This window comes from Hyperoodon ampullatus, assembly GCF_949752795.1.
Source record: "Hyperoodon ampullatus genome assembly, chromosome: 4".
Taxonomy (NCBI): Eukaryota; Metazoa; Chordata; class Mammalia; order Artiodactyla; family Ziphiidae; genus Hyperoodon; species Hyperoodon ampullatus.
The window spans coordinates 3,853,835-3,879,821 of record NC_136917.1 but is presented as its reverse complement, the minus strand read 5'-3'; the positions used below and the strand labels follow the sequence as shown (position 1 = coordinate 3,879,821).

Sequence of the window (25,987 nt, the reverse complement as noted above, 5' to 3'; positions counted from 1 at the left end):
GGCCAGTGAGCCATGGCCGCTGAGCCTGTGCGTCCAGAGCCTGTGCTCCACAATGGAAGAGGCCACAACAGTGAGAGGCCCGCGTACTGAAAAAAAAATAAAAAAATAAAATAAAATTAGTTCAGATCATTATGTACTGCATTTTAGAGGAGCAAATGTATAATTTCAACTTGCTTTTAAAAAATACATTTTGATATCAGAAGCTGAATATGGATATTAGGTTTTGGAAAGAACTTCAGCAAATTCCATTTGTTGGATTCTCTGACCTCTACAAGTGGTCTTAGGTCCAAAGACAGAGGCCAAAAAGGACTCTGATTGAAAGCAAACTTAGAAACCAACAGTAACAACAAAGTTTTAAAAAAAGTCAAGCACATAAGGAAGCAAATACCTTCCTTTCCTCATAATTGGCTTCTTTGAAAAAGAAGTCAGATGCAGCATAAATCCTAAGATATCTTGGGAAAGCTTATTCATTCTCCCCTCAAACAATATGTAAGGATAACCTGCTCTTCACATGCATGTGTTTGCATGTGCGTGTATGTGAAGCCCTGTGCTGAGATAACCTGTACCTCCATCGTTGTACTTTCTTGCCCAGTTAGATACCATGCTCAGCCATTCTGATCACTCCTTCCTGTATACATTCAACAATAAATCTTTCCTTTGCCTTCATTTAATTCATTGTCAAACCCATTTCTGGTTAGTCAACATCCATCTGCCCTACATGAACTTCCATCCAGTAAAGGAGGTGACAGACAACAATGTAGCCATTTTAAAATTCACAACCAGTAAATTCCAGTGTTTCCTTATTGCTTGGAGCAACCATTCTACATTTCCTTCATCTAATCACTTTCCATTCTTCTCAATGATTGTTTCATAATGTTCTTCTCATTTCAAACTTCCAACACTTCCTTGCTGTGTATCTATACCCTCAGCAAAATACCTATTGTACTATTAAACAACAACAACAAATCCAGAAAAACAAAACTGAAATCCTCCAATGGGAATATCCAGACCCTCAGGCTACTAATGTCCCCAACTACTTACCATTAGTTCCTGTGCATCTCTTTGTCCAGGTTAAGGGAAATCCCTCCACATATGCTTACGGTGTTACACCCCTCTCACATAGTTGAAGGTATTGCAGGTACTACAGCCTCCTATGCCCCTGAATAAATAATGGCCCCCTCTCTGTTGCATCATTTCCTCAGCATGTCAACAGGCTGGTTGTCTCCCTTTTAAAATGACACAACAGAGAAAAAAAAGGTCTTGTTGTTATTCTGTTCTCCCGCATTTTTCTGCTCATTTTTACTCCTTCCCTTCTTGAAAGTGTTGTGTCTCCTAGCTGCCTGTATTCCCACTTGAATCCACTGAATTATGTTTTCCCTCTTCACTACACCAAAATTACTCTGCTGGACCATTGCCTTTCAATCATCCATCCTCATTCCTAATCGTCCTGATTTGTTGTCAGCATTGCACAGTTGATTCCTCCCTCTTCCTGGATCTACTCTTGTCAATCAACGTGCATGACTACATGCTCTTTGAGTTCAACTGCAGGCTTGTCTTTTCACATTTTATCCATTTCTTCTTCTAGCAGCTCTACATCCTCCAACCTGCATATGTATGACCTCGGGGCTGAATACCTCTCAATCTACCTCACTTCCCTCATGGTTTCATGCAGTCTTTTGACTTTAAATGTCATCACTTGGCTTTCAACACCCTAAAGTGTGAATCAAACTTGAATATGACTCATGTAAACAACCTCCCTATTTGAAATGCGTACTGACACATTTAATCAGCATCTGAAACAACACAAACTATCCTGCATTCCTGCCTCACCCACCAGCCTCCCCTTAGCAAGTCTCCTCCTAGCTCATTGGGTCCCTCCATCCTCCCACCTGCTCAGGCCAGAAACCTGGAATTTGATTCTTGCTTCTCTCACACCCAGTATCTGATTTCTTACCCAAGTTGCCTGGCTCCACCTGAAAATATATCCAGAAGCTGATCACCATTTAACAACAACATTGCATCCTCCCTGGGAAAAAAAAAAAAAGTTCCAACTCTTCTCACCTGGGTTGTTCAATAGTCTCCTTGTAGCCCCTCCACATCCATCTGCCCTTCTTCAGTAAATACCCAGTAAAGCAGCTGGAATGAAACTTTTAGAACAGAGCATGCCATTCCTCTGCTTAAAGCCCACTGCAACACCCAGCTTACACAAGGACTATAAATGTACTGTGAAATCTTCCTGATAACTAAATAAAACAATGTGGCCAAACAATCAGCTTCTTCATATGTCACAAATCCACTGTTCTGCTAATTCATTGTTTTTATTTTAGTTCTCTATTTTTGCTATGTTCTGTTTTCTCCTCTTGTACTTGGGTAAAATCACTGGGAATCTTATCTTCATTTGACAATGAAAAATTCAGAGAGAGTAAAAATGGTATTTTAACAAAATCTATGCATTTGTTACCATATACTGAACTGTATGGTATGAAATTTCTTAAAGCTTTAGAAAGGGAAATATTGCCAAAGCCTTCACAGTTTACCAGGCCCTATTTATTCTCTGTATGCACTGCCTCCCCAATCTCTTTCTCTATGTTCCTCCTTGCTCATTCTGCTCCAGACACTCTGTCTTCCTTAGTATTGTTCAAACTACACAGGTCTTGCCTCCTTATCTATTCAACACATCCTAGTTTCCTGGGATATTGTCCCTGCACATTTCTAAATGGTTCATATATCATGTTCTTCCATTCTGCTCAGATACCACCTTCTCCATGATGCCTTCCCTGACTACTCTGCCATCATTCTGGGAGCCTATGACATCAATTCAAGATAAATGTGTTGTGTGTATCCTGGTTCAAAGACAGAATATTCCAACAGTTCTGACTTGAAGCCATTGAATGAACAACTAAAGGATACTAGAATATTATTATTTAATAATAAAGATTGGGCTTCCCTGGTGGCGCAGTGGTTGAGAGTCCGCCTGCCGATGCAGGGGACACGGGTTCGCGCCCCGGTCTGGGAGGATCCCACATGCCGCAGAGCGGCTAGGCCCGTGAGCCATGGCTGCTGAGCCTGCGCGTCCGGAGCCTGTGCTCCGCAAGGGGAGAGGCCACAGCAGTGAGAGGCCCGCCTACCGCAAAAAAAAAAAAGATTGATTGATCCTTTAAGCTCAAAGTAATTAAGGTAATTCTAGCATTTGGAAATAATCAGTATTTAATTATTTCAATAGGTGGTGAGTTCCTCATTACAGAAAGTATTTAAGAAAAGTTGTTTCCTTGTGCACTTGAATTGCATTGTGGGAGGGATTCTGATTGATTGTTTGTTGATTGATTGATTTGTTCAGAAAGAGAGATATGATGGAAGATTTCCTGAGACACAGCAATGCTCACAAATTCTCTTAGTAAAGTTACAAAGCCATTTTGGAAAATGATCCTTTTTTGCCTGCCTTTCTCTCATTTTTGGGTATGTATATTACCATGGGACTCAATCTAAAATAAACAATGAATAGATTAAAAAATAATTAAACATGGAGAACAATAAGGACCTAGTTTGGGAGCCCACAGGGAAAGCAAAACAGCATTGTATCATGAGACTAAGTTTATAAGGCATTTGGCCCAGTTTCCTAGTCATCTAAAATCTCTCCTATAATGCACATTCAAGTGCACAAGGAAACCAAACTCTACGAATCACCATTCTTTGCTTAAATACTTTCAGAAATAAGAAACTCACCTAATGAAATACTGATTATTTACTAATTATTTCCAAATGGTAGAATTACCTTAATTATATTGAGCTAAAAAAGAATTCTGATTCCTAAAATGCTGTGCTGAGTTTACTTCAGTACTAGAAAAACCAGTGTAACCTCAGATCTAATGCTGTAGCTTTATTATGCAAATTATATACATATGAAATTATGTGAAAATAAATATAATCTAGAATGTTATTGTCCTTATATGCAGTCTTTCCTGGAGTCAACTAAATGGCCTTTGGCATCTCAAGATTTCTTTTTTGGTTACTTTTTAGCTATTACAGTTGTATATGCTAAACAATTTAGGCAAGATAATTTAATTTGTTTCCAAGTAGATAGAGCATCAGCAAAGGCTAAAATTGCCTTGCCACAACAACCAAAATAACAAAATTTGTGTCATCAACACTAAAACACACGCCATTTGGATTTCCTTCTGAGAAATTTCGAGCCTCTCCACATGAACCTCCCCTACCTGTCAGTCTCCCCAGCATGAAGAGCCCTAAATCATGGATCCAGGATCTGCCTTGCTCTCTTGTAACCCAAATGCGGACTGTCCTTTTTTCTTGAGAGCAGGAATTTGCCATATTTTGCTGGCGTTGGACGCTGCGTAAAGCAGACTTCTCCTTTCAATAACTTTGTGTTCTTGAGGACTTGGCTCTTCCAAGAATCCTGTCCCCCAGACATTCTTCTGTAATTTGCCAATCAAATTAGTAAACAATGGAACCAACCTTCTGAGATTCAACTCTTCCCACTGAGGCTTAGGTGTCGGTAACACTCGGGATAGATGCAATTCTTACATTCTTTTGGAAGTATAATTTTAAAATTTAGCTTAAGGTCACTCCCAATGATATTTAACTAAAAATTAAATCAAATTAAAAAGTATCTTTTTAAAATCTAGCAAGCATGTAATTAGTGTGAGTGGCTACCCTGAGGACTGAATGTATGACAGCTGTTTTTTGTTGAATGGTATTTCTCCAACAAGCTTTAATTACAGGTGAGACTAAATTTTAAAAAATCATGACTGCAAATTCATTCATACATTCAATTAAAGCAATCTGTACCCAAGCTCATTCTGAGTGTTAATCTGTCGATCTAACACAAAAATGCAATTTGAGAATTAGGAGATGAATTGGAAAAGAAAAAGTTCTTAACCCATCCATAATATAGCAGGATTAAAAAAAAAATTCAAGTGTATGGAAGTCTGTCTAATTAAGAAGACCAAATTTATTAATATTTCTAGTTAAATGAAATTTGTCTTTTAATTTAAAATAAAATATTAAACGATTGAGCAAATTAAACAAATTAAAATTGCATTTATTTTGGATAGTTTTTGATGATCCATTTAGTCAGCAAATATGCATTTAGCACCTACTATGTGCTTGGGGATCATCCATGCATTGGGATTCACCAGTGAATCACACAAACACTATAGCCTGATGAGGTAGGCTGGCATAATTCCTTATTTACTGATGTTTGATTTAATTAACATAATTAAAAATATATTCAAAATAATACGATTTCAAAATAATATGATTCATATATATATATTTTAGAAAACTTGGAGAAGAAAATACAGACAAAAATATATCTTTTAAAATGTCTATTGTACTGTCTCCCAGCATTAAACGTCTCATATCTTACCTTCCAAGCTTTTTTGTGTGTGTCCCACATGTGGGGTAATATAACTGCATTACTACTTATAGCCTATATCTTGGCATATGTGCAGGTAATTTTTTTAGCCTGTATCTTGCCCTTTTGTTTCAGATAATTTTACAGCTAATTTGCATCATAGGTCTTTTCTTGTGCTCTTGAATTTTGGAAAAATAATTAAATACCATTTATGGACTGCATGATAGTCCACTCTTTGGGGTAGGGTTTTTATATCTGATCCTAAATCCAGATCTTGTAATTCCTACATGTTTGCAGAAAGAATATGAGAGTTCTGATAGGGCCTGCAGAGCACACCAGAAGCATCATCGAACACAAGACTTAGAACTAGAGGTAAGACAGGGCCCATTTCTACAAACCTGCATTTGCTCACATCTCGAATTTCTCACATTTAATATATGGATGTGGTTTACAACACCTCCTTCAGAGAGTGTTACAAATCTCACACAGGACCTTGCATGTATTAATTTATTCCAGAAGCTATAGTGGCCCCTTACTCTATGCAGGCCCAGAGTGAAGGTACTTTGGAGTAAAATTTGAATAAGATAACATTCTTGTCCTTGAACCCATCAGATCACTTAAAAAAATTCTTAACATAAATTAATTTTGAATATAACATTACTGAATAAATCTACTTTTATTAACATGTACATGTGCTGATTGGAGCTCATATGCATGGGAAACAGGCCAAGGGCCAGCATTTTTCCCACTGCACTGATCAGTGTCTTAGAGACTTTCAGTTATCACTCACAGTCACAAGGAGCCTTCTCTGCCCCAAACTTTCTCTGAATCCCCTCCATAGAAGCACCCCTTACATAGCCAGTGAAAGCTGAAGCTGTGTCTACAGAGGACAACCTTAAGCTCAGTGAATTATCAATATAGACTCAGGGGAACAGGAACAATAAAAATGCAGGATACAACTGCTGAAATGGAAACCAACAGATAATGGAATACTACTCAGCCATAAAAAAGAATGAAATAATGCCATTTACAGCAACATGGATGGACCTGGAAATTATCAGGCTAAGTAAGTCAGACAGAGAAAAACAAATACCATATGATATCACTTATACATAGAATCTAAAGTATATACAAATGAACTTATTTACAAAACAGAGATAGACTCACAGACATAGATAAACTTATGGTTATCTAAGGGGTAAGATGGAAAAACTTAGGAGTTTGAGGTTGGCAGATACAAACTACTATATATAAAATAGATAAACAATGTCTTACTGTACAGCACAGGGAACTATATTCAATATCCTGTAATAAACCATAATGGAAAATAATATAAAAAAGAATACATATGTATATACATATACATATATAGACACACATATGTATGTATAACTGAATCACTTTGCTGTACACCAGAAACTAACACAGCACTGTAAATCAACCATACTTCAATTAAAAAACAATAAAAAAGAGGAAAAATGGAGGAAAAAAAACAACAACCAATAGAGATCTTTTTAAAAACCACAAGCAGGAAGGAAAGTGCTGTGTCAGTTGCTTTTGAGGTTTGTGCTGGCTGTTTTTTTGTTGTTTTCATTACAGAGTGGGCTGAACTTGGGGCTAGGAGATTATACATTCCCGAAGCTGAGGCAAAGGTGTGGTCAAGAGATCTGAGAACCTTGTTGAAAAAGATTCAGGCTAGGAAAGAAAATAAGGATGTCCTGGAGAGATGGTTCAGGAGCCCAAAGCCACGAAGTCAAAGTAGTTAGGAAAGGTGAGCAGGGAGGAATGGTCAGAGGAGGAGAATCCTGTAGTGTCAGAGAAGGCAGAACACACGTGAAGTGGTGTACTAGAGAAGGATGATGGCAAGGGCTGAGGATATTAACTAAAAGATTTAGAACTATGCGATCTGCAAATGAATCAGAGAAAGGAGTCAGGGTAAGGATCCAGCAGTGGGTGCACCAAAATGTGGTTAAGATGTGTTTTATTCACCCCAGAAGAATGATCATGAGAAAACACAAATTTAATTTAGACCAATCTTATTAAGTAAGAAAGTGTTCAGGAAGGCATTTCACATAGCATTTGTAAATACAGTGACATCTACTTATAATCCAGTCCACCACTTACCTGCACAAATGCACTGTAAGGAAAATTTGTTTTTTTAAGAACAATGGTACAGAGGTCATTCCTAGCCCCCCAGTGCTAGAGACAAAGCCGAGCTTAAATTCAGTGACCCTAGAACCAGTCAGGGAAGAAGTGCCATCTGATGTCAGCTCATCCACTCCATCTCACCCTCCTGAAAACCACTTTGACCCCCACATCCAAGGTCAGTGACCTTCCCTTAGCCTTCTAGGCACTAGGAAATCTGCATTCAAGTGAGCTGAGCTATTAATTCCTCCATACATTTGAGCAATAGGATGCTTTATTATGTCTCCAAATAACATAGAAATGTGTTCTAGCATCTTCGAGAGTCACAGCAATATAAGTCAAAGTCATATATGTAAAATGTAGAAAAATATGGATCTCACATTTGACATAATATAGTCACTGAAATGTTATCCCCCATTAGCCTCTAGGATAAACTGTACTGATTCTGTTCATTCATTCCCACACTCACTTATTCAACAAGTATTCATTGGGTGTCTTTTGTGTCAGTTACTCTTCAAGTTACTAGGGATATAATATTGAAGAAAATAGAAAAAAAATGTCTCCTGCTTACATTCTAATTATCCATTTATTTTGCTATTTCTTCTCTTTTTCTTTAATTACATATAAATACTACATGCCAGAACCTGTATCAAATGTGTGACATCTATTAGCTTATTCAATCCTCTGAACAGCCCTGTAGGAGTGGCATTAACAATGTCCTCATATTTTAAAGGAAGTTTGGTACAGAAACTTGTCTAAAGCCCCTTATCTAGCAAGTGGCACAGTCTTCAGCCTGGGACCAGGGTCTGCTTTTCTATTGTTGAGACTTTTGCCCTTTTCCTTTCTTTTCTAAATTCACATCTTTGATGTTCTGCTCATAACTGTCTCTTCTTGTTCTCAAAGAATCTCTCTGTTTTAATTATCCACCTAACCTTTAGGTAGGCAACTTCAAAACTCTTTAGACCCTGCCCTCCACCAAAGCTCCAGGCCAAGCCCTGGGCCTTAGAATAAGGACCCACAAACCACACAGGAGCTGCAAGGACCTGAGTCATCTGTCCCTGCCTCCCACTGGGACCTTATCTTCTGCCGCTCATCCTCACCTCGCACACATACCAGCCTGCTTGGCTGCCTCATGTCCTGGGGCAAACCTGCTCCCTCCAGCAGCAGTTCATCTTGTGTACCCTGTGACCTCTGACTGTTCTGCTTGATAGAGTCCCCTTCCTATGATCAGCCTGTAGTCACCCTTCAGTTATTAACTCAGAGACTCCCAAGGGCCCAACTCCAACCCCACAGGCTAGTTCAAAGCCCTGTTATATTCTTGCAGCACTGGTGAGTGTCCTTTCTCCCAGGTATTAGTTTATACTTGTATGAGTTCTCCTGATGCATCTTAAGGTTCCCTTGAGAGCTGGGTCATTTGTCTCTTTCTTACCCTTGTGTCCGAGACTTGCAGTTTGTGCTGAGGATCATATATTGAAGGATTGAAGGATTTGCTACAGGCATGCCATGCCCATCATTGCTTCAAACTCAACAAAATGAAAATTACATTTTGTGCAGATGACAGACACTTTCCACATTTGTCTACTTTCTGGCTGACATAATGATCTCACCATATTCATCCCAAGTAGGGATCACATCCTTTCTGTGAAATTATCTCTCTTCTTCTATATCTTTCTCGGCCTTCACCACCTCACAGGTGCCACATATGCTTGAATTATTTCTTATAACCAATGCCTTAACCTACAGCTTTGCCACCTCCAAGATATGCTTTGCAACAATCATAACATGTGTGCAGTCATTATAGGACTCACTGAACTGGGCCAGGTATTTATTTAAATGCTTTGCATTGTTGTTGGGCTATAGACCCATCATTATTATACACACATTTTTTTTGGATCTCCCTATCAACCCATCTACCCAAATTTTTTATCATGGGCTAATTAACAGGCAGTAGAAACAATAAAGTTTGGAAAAAAAACTTTAAGAAATCATTATGCTGTATAAGGATAAGAAGGTCATGGGGTAGTTCAGAAAATAATGGAAGGAGCTAAGCAATTCTCCAAATTTACTGACAGTGAAAACATGAGAATTCGGGTTCCAGTAAGGTATACTATGAGGGATTCCGTTAGAAATGATCAGTTTCCTAGGAGGCTAGGGTAACTAGAATGTTAATTGTATCCTGTGGTTGAGGGTGCCTGAGTTATAACTTTTCCCTGGGAGTAGCTCATCTGGACTCTGGCCAGCGGATAAAACCCATCTTGGGTCTGTTTCTCATGAGGCTGTGGGGTTCCTCCCTTCTGTGCCAGACCACCAGGGGAGATAGCGTAGGCAGCTGGGGAAGGCAGCTCTGCTATCATCAGGGCCAGGCGAGGCCCAGCCGGCCATGGCCTCGGGGGGGCCCGGGGAGCGGCTGTGCGAGGAGGCCAGGTGCCCAGTGTGCCTGGATTTCCTGCAGAAACCGGTCAGTGTGGACTGCGGCCACAGCTTCTGCCTCAGATGCATCTCCGAGTTCTGCGAGAAGTCCGACAGTGCACAGAGTGGCCTCTATGCCTGTCCACAGTGCCGGGGTCCCTTCAGGCTGGAGAGCTTCCGCCCCAACAGGCAGCTGGCCAGCCTGGTGGACAGCGTGCGGCAGCTGGGGCTCGGCACGGGGCCCTCGGGGGCACGCCTGTGTGTGAAGCACGGCGAGGAGCTGAGCCGCTTCTGTGAGGAGGACCAGGAGGTTCTGTGCTGGGTCTGTGACACCACCCCAGAGCACAGGAGCCACCGCACAACACCGCTGCAGGAGGCCGCCAGGTGCTACCAGGTGAGAGGTGTTACCACGGCACGTGGAGGGCCACGATTCCTGGGTCTGGAAATGCTGATGTGTAACAGAGGAGCCGACTGAGTCAGAGGTGTGAAGAGTGCCTTGCTAGGGACAGAGGCAAATGCTACCACCTGATCTGAATGACCTGTGCCCTCCGCACCAACCACCCTCCTGGCTCACATTCACCTTGAGGTCTCCATGCCTTTGCTCCGTGCACACCCCGCCTTTTGGGACCCCTGTTCAGGAGCTCAGACATACCATTATTTTAGGTTGCCCTCCTCTCCCATGAAATTCTCCCTGGACATTTAATTTCACGCTCGTCTTAATTTTCCTGATGTTGATAATCTGGGTTCCACAGCTAAAGCTCTGGTGTAGAGGGCTGTGTTGTCCAATGGGCTCTTAGTTACAGGTGCATGTAGTTATTGGAAACACTTCCGAATAACTATCATTTGTATAATGTCTTGCTTTTGCATAGTGTTTATCTCTATGTTAATATTGTCATCAAAACAACCTTCATTTAAAAAGTTTTTTTATTTTTTACTGGAGTATGGTTGATTTACAATGTTGTGTTAGTTTCAGGTGTACAGCAAAGTGATTCAGTTATATATATATACATATATCCATTCTTTTTCAGATTCTTTTCCAATATAGGTTATTACAGAATATTGAGTAGAGTTCCCTGTGCTATGCAGTAGATCCTTGTTGATTATCTATTTTATATGTAGTAGTGTGTATATGTTAATCCCAAACTCCTAATTTATCCCTCCCCCCAACTTTTCCACTTTGGTAACCATAAATTTGTTTTTGAAGTCTGTGAGCCTATTTCTGTTTTGTAAATATGTTCATTTGTATCATTTTTTAGATTCCACATATAAGTGATATCATATGATATTTGTCTTTCTCTGTCTGACTTACTTCACTTAGTATGATAATCTCTAGGTCCATCCATGTTGCTGTAAATGGCATTGTTTCATTCTTTTTTATGGCTGAGTAATATCCCATTGTATATATGTACCACATCTTCTTTATCCATTCATCTGTCAATGGACATTTAGGTTGTTTCCATGTCTTGGCTATTGTAAAAGTGCTGCAGTGAACATTGGGGTGCATAAAGCAACCTTCATGTTTGAACATTTGCTAAGAATAGTGTCTGGATGGGCACAGGGCTCTGATCACCTTTAAAGCCTGCCAATGCATGTTACTCTGAAGTAGAAATCCAGTAGCTAAGCACACAGGCCCTTATCTAGTCAACACATATTTGTGGACTTATGATGTGAGCATCCTCAATGAAAAGGTGACTCATATTGGAGTACCTGGCCCACAAAAGTGGCATCTGTGAAACCCTATGAATAAGATTCTCCCTGCTGGTGCTCATCAAAAGTTTTTAGACATATTCTGAACACATTTAAATTCTCAATATCTGAAACGGCTGCTAGCACAAAGGGGGTTAAAGTCATCTTTAATCTACCGACCTTTACCTGAAGTACTATCACAATGAAATAAAGTGCAAATATCAACTTTCTAAAATAATAATTCATTTAATTAACAAATTATTATTAATAATATATAATTTATAATATTTTGTATATTTATATTATGTATTATAATTTATAATAAAATAATTAGTAATAATAATAATTATTATTATTTTAACTTTGATTGCTCTAAATCAAGGTTTGTGATTTTTTTCCCCCTCAACTTCCCTCTGGACCTACCAAGAAATATCTTCCTAAGTGTTTCTTCTTGATTTTGTCTGTCTTCTGCAAAATTCAGTTGCTAGCTACTTTCTAGCTAGACTTTTGAAATATATTTTTGCCTTTTTTTTCCTTTAATCCATAAGGTACTATATATTGCATGGTTAATGTCATATTTCTAAGGAAGTTTTCTCTATTTCAGTAGCTCTTCAACTAAATACCAAATAAATATCTTCTAAACTCCTTAGCCTATCAATCAAGACATTCTAAGGCCCTAAGTTTTCTTACTATAGCTCTTGTCTAAACCAATCATTCGATCCAGCAAAACTAGCCAATCACTCTTGTCCCCAAACATGCCACAGGTTTTTACCTCCTTGCTTTTGCTTACAATTTCTTTTGTCCATAAGTGTTGAAGTATTCTATTCCTTCCAAACACTAAAAAAATTGTTAGTTTCTTCATCTTTTTAAATGCCTCCATGGATTCTACTGCTATTTTATGTGCTCTACCTTAGAATATTATCTTTAAAAAAGAACAACATTGATGTGTAGGACTTGTTCAGTGACATTGGGAAGAATTTCATTTTTTGTTTGCTAGTTTTTGTTTTTGTTTTGTTTTTTCTGAGACTTATTGAATGACTTTGGGAAGAGTTTTAAAATGTGTGTATGTGTCTATCTTTGTGTGTGTTCTCTGTAAATAAAATACATGTGTTTACCTCTAGCAGGGTCCTAGGGTTGAAAGAGATTTACTTTTCATTAAATTATTTTTCTACCCCTTGTAAGATTTATGACATTCTGTATTTCTTTTTCATTTAGTAAATATTAACTTACAAGTTTTCTTCTGCCAAATATAATAAATACACTTCTGATTAGAAAGTCATAAATAACTTTAAGCTGTTGAAATAAATAGATATAAGGAATAGCATCACTTTTCAACCAAGAATTAGTATATGAGATTTTGTTTATTGAATATATTTTCATTGGTCTCTGCCTAGTTTTTATATATTCATCGTAAGCATTTTTATTTTTCAAACTTGGTGCAAAGTTGCATGAAGTATACTTATTTTAATTTTCTTTATACTTGTATTTGTTGTCATTAAATATTCTGCAACGCCTTATTTTAATTCCATCCTGTGAAAATAAAATTTTCTCACTCCCGTATTTTTAACACTTTGGTTAATTACAGTTTTACTATTTAAAATATAATGAACACACTTTTAGATACATCTTTGATTTCATCTGGCATCAACATTTAAAAACATATTTATGTTTAACAGTTATTAATGAGGTCGAACATTTTTATATGTTTTCTAGGGCCTGTTTTAGCTGATCTTTGTATTTCCCCCATACCCAGTCAATATTAAGAACTGAATGAGGGTATCTCTAATGGCTGCAGCATATCTTTCCAAACAGGTAAAGCTCCAGATGGCCCAGGAACATGTGAGGAAAGAGATGGAGGAAGCCTTGACTCAGGAGGCCAGTGTGGGAAAGAAAACTGTCATTTGGAAGGTGAGAGAATATTGGGGTTCAGGAGGCTAGCCTATTTGAAGGATCCAAATTTGGGTCACTAAATCATTCTTCCACCAGCACTCCAGCACTTTTGTTCCATCTACATAGCTACTCAAGAAAAAAACCTCAGTTTCACCCTGGATCACCTCATCCCCTCAAATTATATTGTACAGTTGTGTTCTTTTTATCTCTGTTAATATTACCCCAATCCAAATTGTAAATAAACTTTACTGATCTTGATCTTACTCACTCACTTGATTTTACTCATCTTAACTCACTGCATCACCTAGAACAGAGTTTTGTACTGTCAGTACTAGTTTAAAAAATATGTATTTGTTAGATGAATGAAATAGTAAATATTTCACATCACTTATACATATGAAATACAGGTTAATAGTCATCATCTTACATATAGAAAGACAGTCTGAATTTTCAGTCTTTTTCAGTCATCCATAAATATTTTTTCTCTTTATCATACCTCATCAGCTCTCTTATTTATTTATTTATTTATTTATTTATTTATTTATTTATTTATTTATTTATTTATGGTTGTGTTGGGTCTTCGTTGCTGTGCACGGGCTTTCTCTAGTTGTGGCGAGTGGGGACTACTCTTTGTTGCAGTGTGCAGGCTTCTCATTGCGGTGGCTTCTCTTGTTGTGGAGCATGGGCTCTAGGCATGCAGGCCTCAGTAGCTGTGGCACACGGGCTCAGTAGTTGTGGCTCGCGGGCTCTAGAGCACAGGCTCAGTAGTTGAGGCGCATGGGCTTATTGCTCCACGGCATGTGAGATCTTCCCGGACCAGGGCTTAAACCCATGTCTCCTGCATTGGCAGGTGGATTCTTAACCACTGCATCACCAGGGAAGCCCCTCATGAGCTCTTTTTTTCTCTTACCTATTTATACATACACACACACAAACATACACAGAGTGATTCTGAACCTGGTGCAGTGTTGCCGTCCAAGAGATATTTTGTAATATCTGTAGATGTTTTTGGTTGTCACAACTAGGAGAGGGTGGGTGCTCATGTGTAGAGGCCAGAAATGCTGCTAGACACCCTATAATGCACAAGACAGTCACCTTTCCCCCAAAAAAATCACAGCAAAGAATCACCTGGTCTAATGTCAATAGGGTCAATATTGAGAAGCTGTATATAGAAATTACATAGGTGTTTTTATTTATATAATATGTTTTATAATATATATAGAATCTATTTTATAAAATATTTCTCTTCTCTCTCCTTCTCCAAGGAACCCTTTTATTTTTATAATTCTTTCTTCTTTTCTCAAAAATTTTGTCTTGTGCTCTGTTTTCTGACAATATTTTCATAAGGATTATTTTTGCTATATTTTTCTTCTGTGATAAGTCTTATCTTTTCCCATAGTTATGTATATTATATGTAAAGTTCATTGATAGTGATGTTTATTGATAATTTTTATTCTTTTCATGCTAACAATCCAAGTCAATTGTTTTTTTTTTGTGTGTGTGTGTGGTACGCGGCCTCTCACTGTTGTGCCCTCTACCTTTGCGGAGCACAGGCTCTGGACGCGCAGGCTCAGCGACCATGGCTCACGGGCCCAGCCGCTCCGTGGCATGTGGGATCTTCCCAGACTGGGGCACGAACCCACGTCCCCTGCATCGGCAGGCCGACTCTCAACCACTGCACCACCAGGGGAGCCCAAGTCAATTGTTTTTAATCCTGACCTGACCACAAATTTACAAAATCAGAAATTCCATATCTGAGATATGGGTTCCTTCATTTTTTGAACCCTCCGCTGATTATTCTAAAGTAGAGATAATTCTAAGATCCCTGTCCTAGGCCAAATAAACTAGCATGATTTTTACCTTTGAGAATGTATCTATGTGAGCCAAAAGCAACTAGTATAGGCTTAATAAAATAAATGCTAAATTCTGTGAAAACCCTTAGCCTTTCTGTATCTATAGATATAATTGTAGTACTCAGAAGGATGATATGAGAGAACAGTGAATTGCAACTAAAACCCTTCAGGACCATGTTATCTCTCATGACCCAAATATAATTCCACTTTTTTTCAATGACTGAGTTATTAGCACCACTCCTCAATAGCACAGCCTCCAACATGGAGAATGGGGGAGAAATTCAATGAGTTGTACCTTTCAGATCAGAATATGGAATTCACAGTTGGTTGACTTTAAAGAGGTCAGAATTATATGAATCTCGTTGTTTAGAAAGTGGCAGAAGGTGGTAGAAGTGGGAAGTTGGAGGAAAGAGTTTTGTCTTATGAAATTTGAGGAAAATCATTATTAGAATTCTTTTAAAGGCACTAGCTTGTGTTCTTAAATTGAACCAAAATGGTATAATGTTTAATAATGGACCAGAGGATTCAACATGTGGAGAGACTATGGGAGGGCAATTTGCCTCTTATTCTTAGTTTAAAGCTACATTTCCACACACCAGTCTCCAGAGAATAACATTTAGATATATTAATGCTGTATCAAAATGTGTTCCTTAGGTCTATTAAAAAATTATAGAGGTGAGATTTGGGTAGAAATCAAGATGAATTCCCTGAACCTTTGCAATAAGTGACCTGAGAATAACTTATTTCTTTCTTGACTCTGCAGAGAATGTTAGCTTTATAGTTTCATGATTACCACATTATTGAGGAATATTTTTTAATCTCTATAAACATTTTCTTATTCACATTTACAAATCCAGGTCTCTCTAATCTCTCTTCATAATTCAGTTATTTCCACTCATTCCAGTGACTAATAGTAAATTTTAACTTCTATTGAGCAACTACTCTGTGTTAGTCACTGTGCTCAACAGTTTGATATTTAATTCTAATTCCCAGACCCTTCTTTCCCCCCCCGCCTTTTTTTTTTTTTTTGCGGTACGCAGACCTCTCACTGTTGTGGCCTCTCCTGTTGCGGAGCACAGGCTCCGGATGCGCAGGCTCAGCGGCCATGGCTCACGGGCCCAGCCGCTCCGCGGCATGTGGGATCTTCCCGGACCGGGGCACGAACCCATGTCCCCTGCATCGGCAGGCGGACTCCCAACCACTGTGCCACCAGGGAAGCCCTCCCCCATTTTATATATGGTACTGAAACGTGAATATGAAAGTGCCTTGTCCTCAAGTCCATGGAAATGGGATCCCAAATCCAACAGTATTTCTCAAACTCTAAGTTTGAAAACTCTAGCAGGCCACTTCTCATGAGTAGTCTGTGGCTTCTGCATGTTGTTAAAATGCAGTGGGTCCGTTCATGGAGTTATGAAGATGAGATCACTCCAGACATTGCCTTCTCCAGCTTCGTCATCCCATCCGTGAAGGTGGAAGCCAAATGCTCTGCCCCTACTGCTGATCATTTGATGCACTGTGTCACTCCAGGAGAAAGTGGCAACGCAGAGGCAACGCTTCAGGTTGGAGTTTGAAAAGTATCGTGGCTTACTAGCCCTGGAGGAGCAACTGCAGCTTAGAAGACTGGAGGAGGAGGAGCGAGCCACCCTGCAGAGACTGCGGGAGAGCAAGAACCGGCTGGTTCAGCAGAGCAGGGCCTTGAAGGATCTGGCAGAGGAGCTGGAGGAGAGGTGCCAGCGCCCAGCCCTGGGTCTGCTGGAGGTGGGGCTGGGTGCCTGGGAGGGGAGGGATGGGCAGACCTGAGAACAAGGGGACAAATAGCAGCTTTCAGAGACAAACAGCTTAAGCCTTTATGATCTTTAGGAAAAGGGCACCCTAGAATTTACTTGGAAAGCATCTTAATTCTTAATCCTAGCATCAGAATCTGAAGGGATCCTAGAGAATCATATAAAATAGTTCATACTTAAGATAAAACTTAAATATTTTAAAAACTAAAATCAGTTTAATGATTTACATATGACTAAACAGAAAAAGGCCAATCTATAACCTCAAAATTGGTCAATGATGATATTGCTGTATTTCAGGCCAACCCAAAAAGTCTTGTTAACCCATTTAAATGTCAATAGCCAAAAGTATGAGTAATATTTTAAATTGTCCACCTTGAAATTTGCATGTTAATTTTTAAGACAAATGCTAATTTTCTAGCCCATATTGCATGACTATTCCAGGTGTGGTAGGGAGAGATTACCTGGACTGCATGCTGCTTGCCCACGCTATATTTGAGATTATAGAGCAAAGAGACAAATAACAGGGAAAAGGAAATATTTTCTTTTAATCCTCCTTGAAGGCATTAAATCCCAAGTGAATTGAGAAAGTCATCGTTGTTGCTGGATGCATGCTATCATGATAGAACTCGTTGCAGTAGAAATTTTCCAGGCATGCTTCATTGTATCTCATCCCCAGTGCCTCATTTAGGGATTTCTGAACTAAGTCATTCCTATCCTCATACAAGTACTGTGATAAATAGCACTGGTTACAGAGTGGGGGGGTCATTAAATGAATGCATTTACAAAACATTTTTATTTAATTTGTCCCATTTTGTCTTCAATATATCTATATATCAGTAAAACTTGTTGTTATTAGTACTGTTATTATTTTTATTAGTATTGCTATGCCCACTTCCTAGTGAGCAAACTGTCAGAAAGGAATAAATTTTCTAAATTTCAGATAGTAAATAAACACAAGAACTCTGGCATTTTCAATAATATTCATTGTCTCATCTTACCATATCTCAAAACACAATGTATATAAAGTTATCATTTATTAGCACTGAAGAAATGTTAAAATGTCTTATAATATAAATCTTAGGGAGAATATCTTCTCAAATAATTTAGTTTCATTTTTATACCCTCTTCTCCCTTTCTTTCTCAGTACCAGTAAGCTATATTTCACCTGCAATGGCCAAAAACAAGGCCTGTCATTCCGATGAAAAGTAAAGCTAATCATTTCCCTGTTTTTATGCCCTGTCAAAATTAATCTGACAGGTGGCTATTTTTTAGAGGGAGAGGGGAAATGCAATGCAGGTGATTTATTTAATAATCTACTTTGAGATAAAATGTTGCTAGATATTAATGACTTCTATTTTTATCCACTTAGGTAATTTAGACATGGTATGTTGGTTCAAAGAATGAGGAATTTAGGGTTTTCTTAAAAGGACATTGAGAGTAACATTTTATGTCTAACCTTTCACTGTTACTCAAATAAATTCTGCAGATACTTAGAATCTGTTTTTACCCTAATTGCATTCACAGAATGTAACTCTTTACTAAAATATCCAAATGTCAGAATTATCAATTCAGAAAATAGTTAAACCAATAGATATTATAGGAATTGACCTAAACTTTGTGTGGTCTGATTTTATTTTAATAGAGGCAAACTGATTATATTATTTTAAATTCATGAGAAAACTCAACAACAGCCTGTTTTTAGCTTTTTTTTTTTTTTTTTTTTTTGCTGTACGCGGGCCTCTCACTCTCGCGGCCTCTGCTGTTGCGGAGCACAGGCTCCGGATGCACAGGCTCAGCGGCCATGGCTCACGGGCCCAGCCGCTCTGCAGCGTGTGGGATTTTCACGGACCGGGGCACGAACCCGTGTCCCCTGCATCGGCAGGCAGACTCTCAACCACTGCGCCACCAGGGAAGCCCTGTTTTTAGCTTTTATTAAGAGAGAGTCATGTTTCTTATAGTTTTACCTTAATAGTTAATGATTTCCAATAATTCCTAAAGAGATGTTCATGGTGTGTCCCCAGTCTGTCAAAAGCAGTTCAGAGGTCTAACTCACACCTACCTGTGTTTCTCTTTCACTTTCAGGGTGCAGGAGGAGTCTTGAGCCGGTATGTTTACTTTCTGAATCAAAAAATGGGTTGGGAGAGGCTGGGGAGGTTGGTGGATAACCCTACTGAGAACTGTGGGTTCTGCGCTCTTCTCAGAAGTAAGAGTGTCACACGACTGGATCTGGAGACCATCCCCATGGAGCTGAAGACAATGTGTCGCATCCCTGGGATGAGGGAAATGTTGAGAAAGTTCCAAGGTAGGCTGCATTTTAGAGCTCGAGGAACTATGACACCTGGAATTTGGCTCTTATTGCAATTTGTTACTGTACCAGTCAGGCTATAGTAACAAACAGAACCCAAAGTTTAGTGGCTAAAATCAGAAAGGTTTTATTTCAAGATCATGTTTTAGGTTGATTACTAGATTGTGGAGGCTTTAATTTCACATAGTCTCACTCTGGGAACCCGTGCAGACAGAGCCCCACCTCCTTCCTGTTGCTGGTAGCCATGGAAAAGGGCAAGATCATGATGAATCATGCACTACTCCGAAGTGGCACACATGGCTTTCCTGAAGATTTTATTGATAGAAGTGAGTCACACGTTTATGCCAAACTATAAGGGAGGAAGGGAGAGAACACCGTGCTCCACAAAAAAAAAAAAAAAAAAAAAAGAATGTTGGGATACTTCTGAATAGTCTGAAAGAATATCAGAGTCACTGATACCCATATAAGCTACATTTGGTTAGAATGGTGGGCTTGAAAGTGATATTAGCTGTGATATAAGTAACATTAGTTGTAATCAATCTCCATTTCCTTGTTTATAAAATGCTAAAAAATTGTATTGTTTGGAGGACAAAATGAAACATATTTGAAAACAAAAAATCATCAATATATGAAAGCATTGCAGTGTATCAAATAATATAAGGTTTGGATTATTTTATTATCTGGCAATTTGATGAATTTCTTAAATTAGATAGTTAATAAAGCCAAAAATATTCAGTCAGTTATATTTAAGTACTCTCTGTAGGCTCTGTGGTGTTACAATTAGTTTGTTTGGTCCTATTATGTTGTTTTTTAAAACAGTAACGGTTCAATACTTTTAATTTCTTTTTTATATTCAATTTATACCAAGTAATGAAAACAGACAGTGGCTAAATAGTGGCTTTATTACTTACAGGGAAACCACTTTGTCCCATGATGAGAAAGCCTATCTTATCAGTCCTGTTCAATGATTTAATCAATGTTCTGATGGGCAGAGTAATATGTACTAACTGCATGAAATGTTGCAAGTTACTACACTCTCATAATCAGTGTCTCCATATTCCCACTTATTTTTACTGAATTAACTAATCAATTCCACGAATATCGTGTATTTTATGACAGCTACTCTTCTAAACATTAGAATATAAAATTGAACAATAACATCAACTTACAAATCTACAGCTTCACGTTGCATATATTTGCTTAAATTATGCAAAATACACAGAATGTTAGGAGATGATACAGAATATTGAAAAAAAGAATAAATTAAGAGTGGCCAGAAGTTCTGGGGTTAGGGCATCTAATTTGGAATTTGATCATCAAGGAAGACGTCACTCAGTAGGGGATAACTCAGCAAATATCTGATCTGGAGGAAAGCATTCCAGGCATCAGAAATGAGTGACAAGGCCTGAGATGGAAATATGGAAGATGCATTCCAGGAGCTATGAGGAGTTCTGTGCGGCTGTGGTGGAGTGAGTGAGGGGAGAGCTGGGGAGGCCAAGAAAAGTCCAAGGAGCACAGGACCCATCAGGCAGGCCACTGTGAGCAATGCTTTACCTCCAAGTGAAATAGAACATCAGTTAAAAGTTGTAAATTGAGGAATAGGATGATTGGATTAATGTTTTGTGGCGATCACTCTGTGTGCTTTATTGAGAATAAATTACAGAGGGGAAAGTCTTGATGTGGGAAAGCCAGTTAGGATCCTTTGTAATAATTCAATCAGAGACAATTGTCCATTGGACAAGGTAGTAGTACTGGAGGTGCAGAGAAATGGACAGAATCTTGGTATTTTGAAGGCAAAGCTGGCAAGATCTGCTGTTGGACTAGATATGAGGTGTCAGGGAAGGAGAAAAGTCGTGAATGATTCCAAGGTTTAAGTCTCCAGAATTGGGTAATGAAATTGCTGTTTACATTGACAGGTAAACTGCAGGAGAGGCAGAAAAATGGAAATGGGTTTCAGACACATCAATGCTGTGATGAATGTTAAATATCCAAATGTTGATGTCAGGTACACAGATGAATTTACAAATATGGAGTTCCAGGAGAAGTCTAGGCTAGATATATATATTTAGAATTAGTAAGTGTATGAATGGAATTTAATTAATGCAATGTGCCTGCCAGCCCCAGAACACATCAGAAGTGATCTGAGAAAGAGGCAAGAGGTCCCAATCCTGAGACCATTGGCTTCTTAAATAGCAGTGATGGAGGAGAAGAGGAGAAAACAGCAAAGGAGACCAAGAAGGGGAGGCCAGTGGAGAGGGAGGGAAAGCATGATGACTGGTGTCTTTGGGAAAGAGAAGTGAAGTTTCCCAGGACAAAAGGATTCTCAACAGTGTTGAGTGCTACAGAAAAGTCATTTAAGGTGAACTTTAAGGACTGATCATTTATCAATGCCTGGGGCACTGGGAAGAAGGAGTCGTTTGCTTAAGATATTATTCTATCTTGGTGAGCAACTGAGTTTAAGAAAGAAGAGGTAGGGAGAGGAACTGGAGATAGTTGTATTAACAACTATTTCACAGATTTATTTTCTTATAAATGGAGCAAATAAGCGTGCTGGAGTGGGAATGATGCATGATGACATGACATCTGTTAAATAGGCCTAACACAATTCCACGGAGACCCACTTTTCAATTCCCATTATTTATGACAGGAAAATCATATAATTTGGGAAAATCACATAATCTCCTGGACTCTGAGTCTCCTCATCTACAATATGAGGATGATAGTGGCACCCTTTTGTTATCTCCAGGAGTTATTAGTGGTTCCATGGGATAGTATAGATGATGTACTATTTATGTGACCCATTCAGGTTTGAGTATCAATAAAAGATAGCTAGAAGTGGTTTAGAGGCAAATAAGAAAAACAGTCAGCATATTAGTATTTGTTATTCGTATATAAAAAATTAAAATATGATTAATGAAATCTACTATTTTTTAATGTTTACCAAAAAAAAGACACTGAATATTTTATATCCTCCCCTCTTCACTGAGGTCATTTCATTTGTAGATGTATTTATTAATTATACGTACAAATAAAATTTCATGTCAATCTCACTGGGACTTCACAGTATTAGTAGTAGTTTTCTATTGCTGCATAGCAAATTACCACAAACTTAACTACCCAAAACCACATCCATTTATTGGCTCACAGTTCTTCAGGTCAGATAACCACATGGGATCAGCTGGCATCTCTGCTTAAGATTTCATAAGATCAAAAATCAAGGTGTTGACCAGGCTGGGCTTCTCTAAAGGGTCCAGGGAAGAGTCCACTTGGAAGCTTATTCAGTTTGTTGACGTAAAGCAGTTCCTTGCAGTTGTGGGACTGAGATTTCTATCTCCTTGCAGGTTATCAGTTGGAGATCACTCACCCTTCTCCTCAGGTGGCCCACTCCATCTTCAAAGGCAGCAATGACACATCAAATCCAATCTCTCTGATTTTCACTTCTGCTGGCAGCCTGATAGCCAAAGAAACCTCTCTGATTTTAAAAGCTGATTTTATTAGACCCATTCAGATAATCTCCCTCTTGTTACATAATATAACAGAATCATGAGAGTACCACCAGGGTCTGAAGGTCATCTTAGAATTCTTCCTACCATAGTAACATAGCTTTGAAAGTGGTGGATTTTATACCAATGAATTTTTCCTATAGGCTTTGAGGAGAAAAAAAATCCCAAGGGAGCTGTAAATTTTATTTTAAATGCAGATCTTCCAAAGTGCTCTAGATAGAGATAAAAGGAATCTAAATGGTTATGCACATGGTTTGTCTTATCATCAATGGTTATGTTTGAATTGGGGCAGCAATGAGTCCTGGATTATGCAGACATAGCAGTGGAATACACTCAAAAGCAATAAAGCATACACTCATCGACCTGCAAGGTGAAATACATATTTTGTTATCTCCAGGAGTTATTAGAGGGAGAATGAGGAATGGAGTGACAGTTCTCAATATCATGGCTTCCTAAATTTTCACCAGTCTTTTCTGTTCTTTTACATGTTCCACAAAATTCTTTCTGCAGTTGACATAAAACTGGATCCCGCCACAGCACATCCTAGCCTCCTCTTGACTGCTGACCTGCGCAGTGTGCAGGATGGAGAACTATGGAGGGATGTCCCCAACAACCCTGAGCGATTTGACACATGGCCTTGTATCCTGGGTTTGCAGAACTTCTCATCAGGGAGGCATTACTGGGAAGTCATGGTGGGAGAAAGAGCAGAATGGGGGTTAGGTGTCTGTCAAGACACAGTGTCAAGAAAGGGGGAGACCACACCATCTCCTGAGAATGGGGTCTGGGCCATGTGGCTACTGAAAGGGAGTGAGTACATGGTCCTTGCCTCTCCATCAGTTCCTCTCCTCCACCTGGAATGGCCTCGCTGCATTGGGATTTTCTTGGACTATGAAGCAGGTGAAATCTCCTTTTACAACATCACAAATGGGTCTTATATTTACACGTTCAATCACCTTTTCTCTGGTTTTCTTCGACCTTATTTTTTCATTTGTGACACGACTCCTCTTATCTTACCACCTATGACAGAAGTGGAGTTAGAAAATTGGGCATCCAGGGGTCATTTTCACCCTGCTTCTAACATTAGAGACGATCCTTCCTAAAATTCTGTTGCTAAGATACACCCCAAACCTAGCAAAGTTTCCTGGAGTAGAATGGAGTGTATACATATGTGAAGGCTCAACAGATGTCCCCATTTAGGTCAGCACTTCATTCCTTGTCACTATGGACATTTTCCCATAGGGGCAAAAGAGAAAATATAAAATATTTGTGTTTGGACAAGGATTGTATAGAATAGTAATTTTAGAAATGGAGCAGTCTTACCACTCTTTTCCCAAATGGCTCCACATACTTTCTCTCTCTCTTTTTTTTTTTTTTTGTGGTAAGCGGACCTCTCACTGCTGTGGCCTCTTCCACTGCGGAGCACAGGCTCCGGAGGCGCAGGCCCAGTGGCCATGGCTCACGGGCCCAGCCGCTCCGCGGCATGTGGGATCCTCCTGGCCCGGGGCACGAACCCGTGTCCCCTGCATCGGCAGGTGGACTCTCAACAACTGCGCCACCAGGGAAGCCCCTCCACATACTTTCTTGCTGTGTTTTCTTCAAATGAATGGACCTCGTATTAAGCAAAGATATCTATACATTTATTTTAATGTCTCATTCCTTTTAATATCTCTTCATTCCAATCTTCCGTATATTAAGAATTAGAAATGGCAATTCTTAAATTGGTTCAGAACAGTCCAATATTGTTCTAGCATCTTTTTCCTCCTCCTTATTTTCCTTCTCTTATTCTCTCCTCTTTCTCTGTCTCTCTGCCTCTGCATCTTTCTGTCTCTGTCTCTCTCACTTTTGCTCTTTATAGCTTCTTTCTTCTTTTCTTGCTTTATACCTCTTATTGTTTTAACCTTCGTTTTCCTTCTAGATTAATATATTCAGAACCATCCCTTTATATATTCATGATTCCTAATTGAATAGTCATTCAATTACTCTTTAAATCCTCTTCACTCAGGGGTCAATTTTTGAGAATGATGAAATTCATTCCTCTGATTCTCATATTACTGAGCCCCATGCCTTATCCCTTACAACTTTTTCCTTTATCTTTGGATAATTTTTTTTAAATTGAAGCATAGTTGATTTACAATACTGTGTTAGTTTCAGGTGTACAGCATCGATACATTTTTTAGAGTAGAAATTTCTCAGAATGCTGGTTCAACTAGTTATTTGACCTAGTTATTTACTAGTTGTAAGACTTCAAACAAGTAACATCTCTCTCTCAGTCTCAGTTACTTAGTATGATTCCCGTACATGGAACAATGATATTGACCTCCCAATGTTTTGGGAAATAAGTAAGGTTGTGATTTACATGATTGGTTTAAATTCAACTTTACTACTTAAGTACAATGTAAAAATGACGAGAATGATGAAATGATAATAATATTTGACTTATTTTAAAAATATATTCTGTACATTTCCAACAAAATTCTTAAAAATTATTGAAAGCTAACTCTGCTACCATCTTTCTCTATATCTATGTCTAATAAATAATTGCTAACCAAATGTTAAAATGTTAAATAATTATTAATTAATAGAAAATTTAGATAAGTTTATCCTGATAATAATCCACCAAGACTTTAAGTCTCTACTTTAACTCTACCTTGACTTTTAAGGAGCTTTTCTCATCTAGAGAGATTTCTTTGACTAAAATCTTTCACATACTTTGCAATAACATTACTAATATAGTTTTCTTTCTATATTTTTTAATATATTACTTTTCAGACTTTTTACATTTGGAGGAACATTATGGAGTATAATAATTTTAGAAATAGCAAAATTTTATCAAACTGTATTTCCAGATGGCTCTACATATTTTATTGAGGGGACCTTGTATTAAACAAAGATTTCTGTATATTCATATTTGATACATGTATGTTTGATCATGAACAAACAATTCCCCTCTTTGTCTCTTTTGGAAAAAGAGGTAATAATGATGTACCCTTACACCCCTCTTGTTGATATTTTATATACCATGAATTCTCTAGGCCTTTTCT

At 38.6% G+C, this 25,987-nt stretch overlaps 1 protein-coding gene across 1 annotated transcript; it reads left to right on the top strand.

Annotated features, from left to right (window-relative positions):
* Window positions 1-9,896: 9,896 nt before the first annotated feature.
* On the top strand, window positions 9,897-24,046 carry TRIM58 (tripartite motif containing 58; the record flags this gene model as incomplete). The annotated part of the gene is made up of 6 exons (XM_079703653.1): window positions 9,897-10,319; window positions 13,424-13,519; window positions 16,882-17,112; window positions 19,221-19,243; window positions 19,340-19,440; window positions 23,457-24,046. The coding sequence occupies 6 exons, from the start codon at window positions 9,897-9,899 to the stop codon at window positions 24,044-24,046; spliced, it is 1,464 nt and encodes a 487-aa protein (XP_079559779.1).
* Window positions 24,047-25,987: the final 1,941 nt, after the last annotated feature.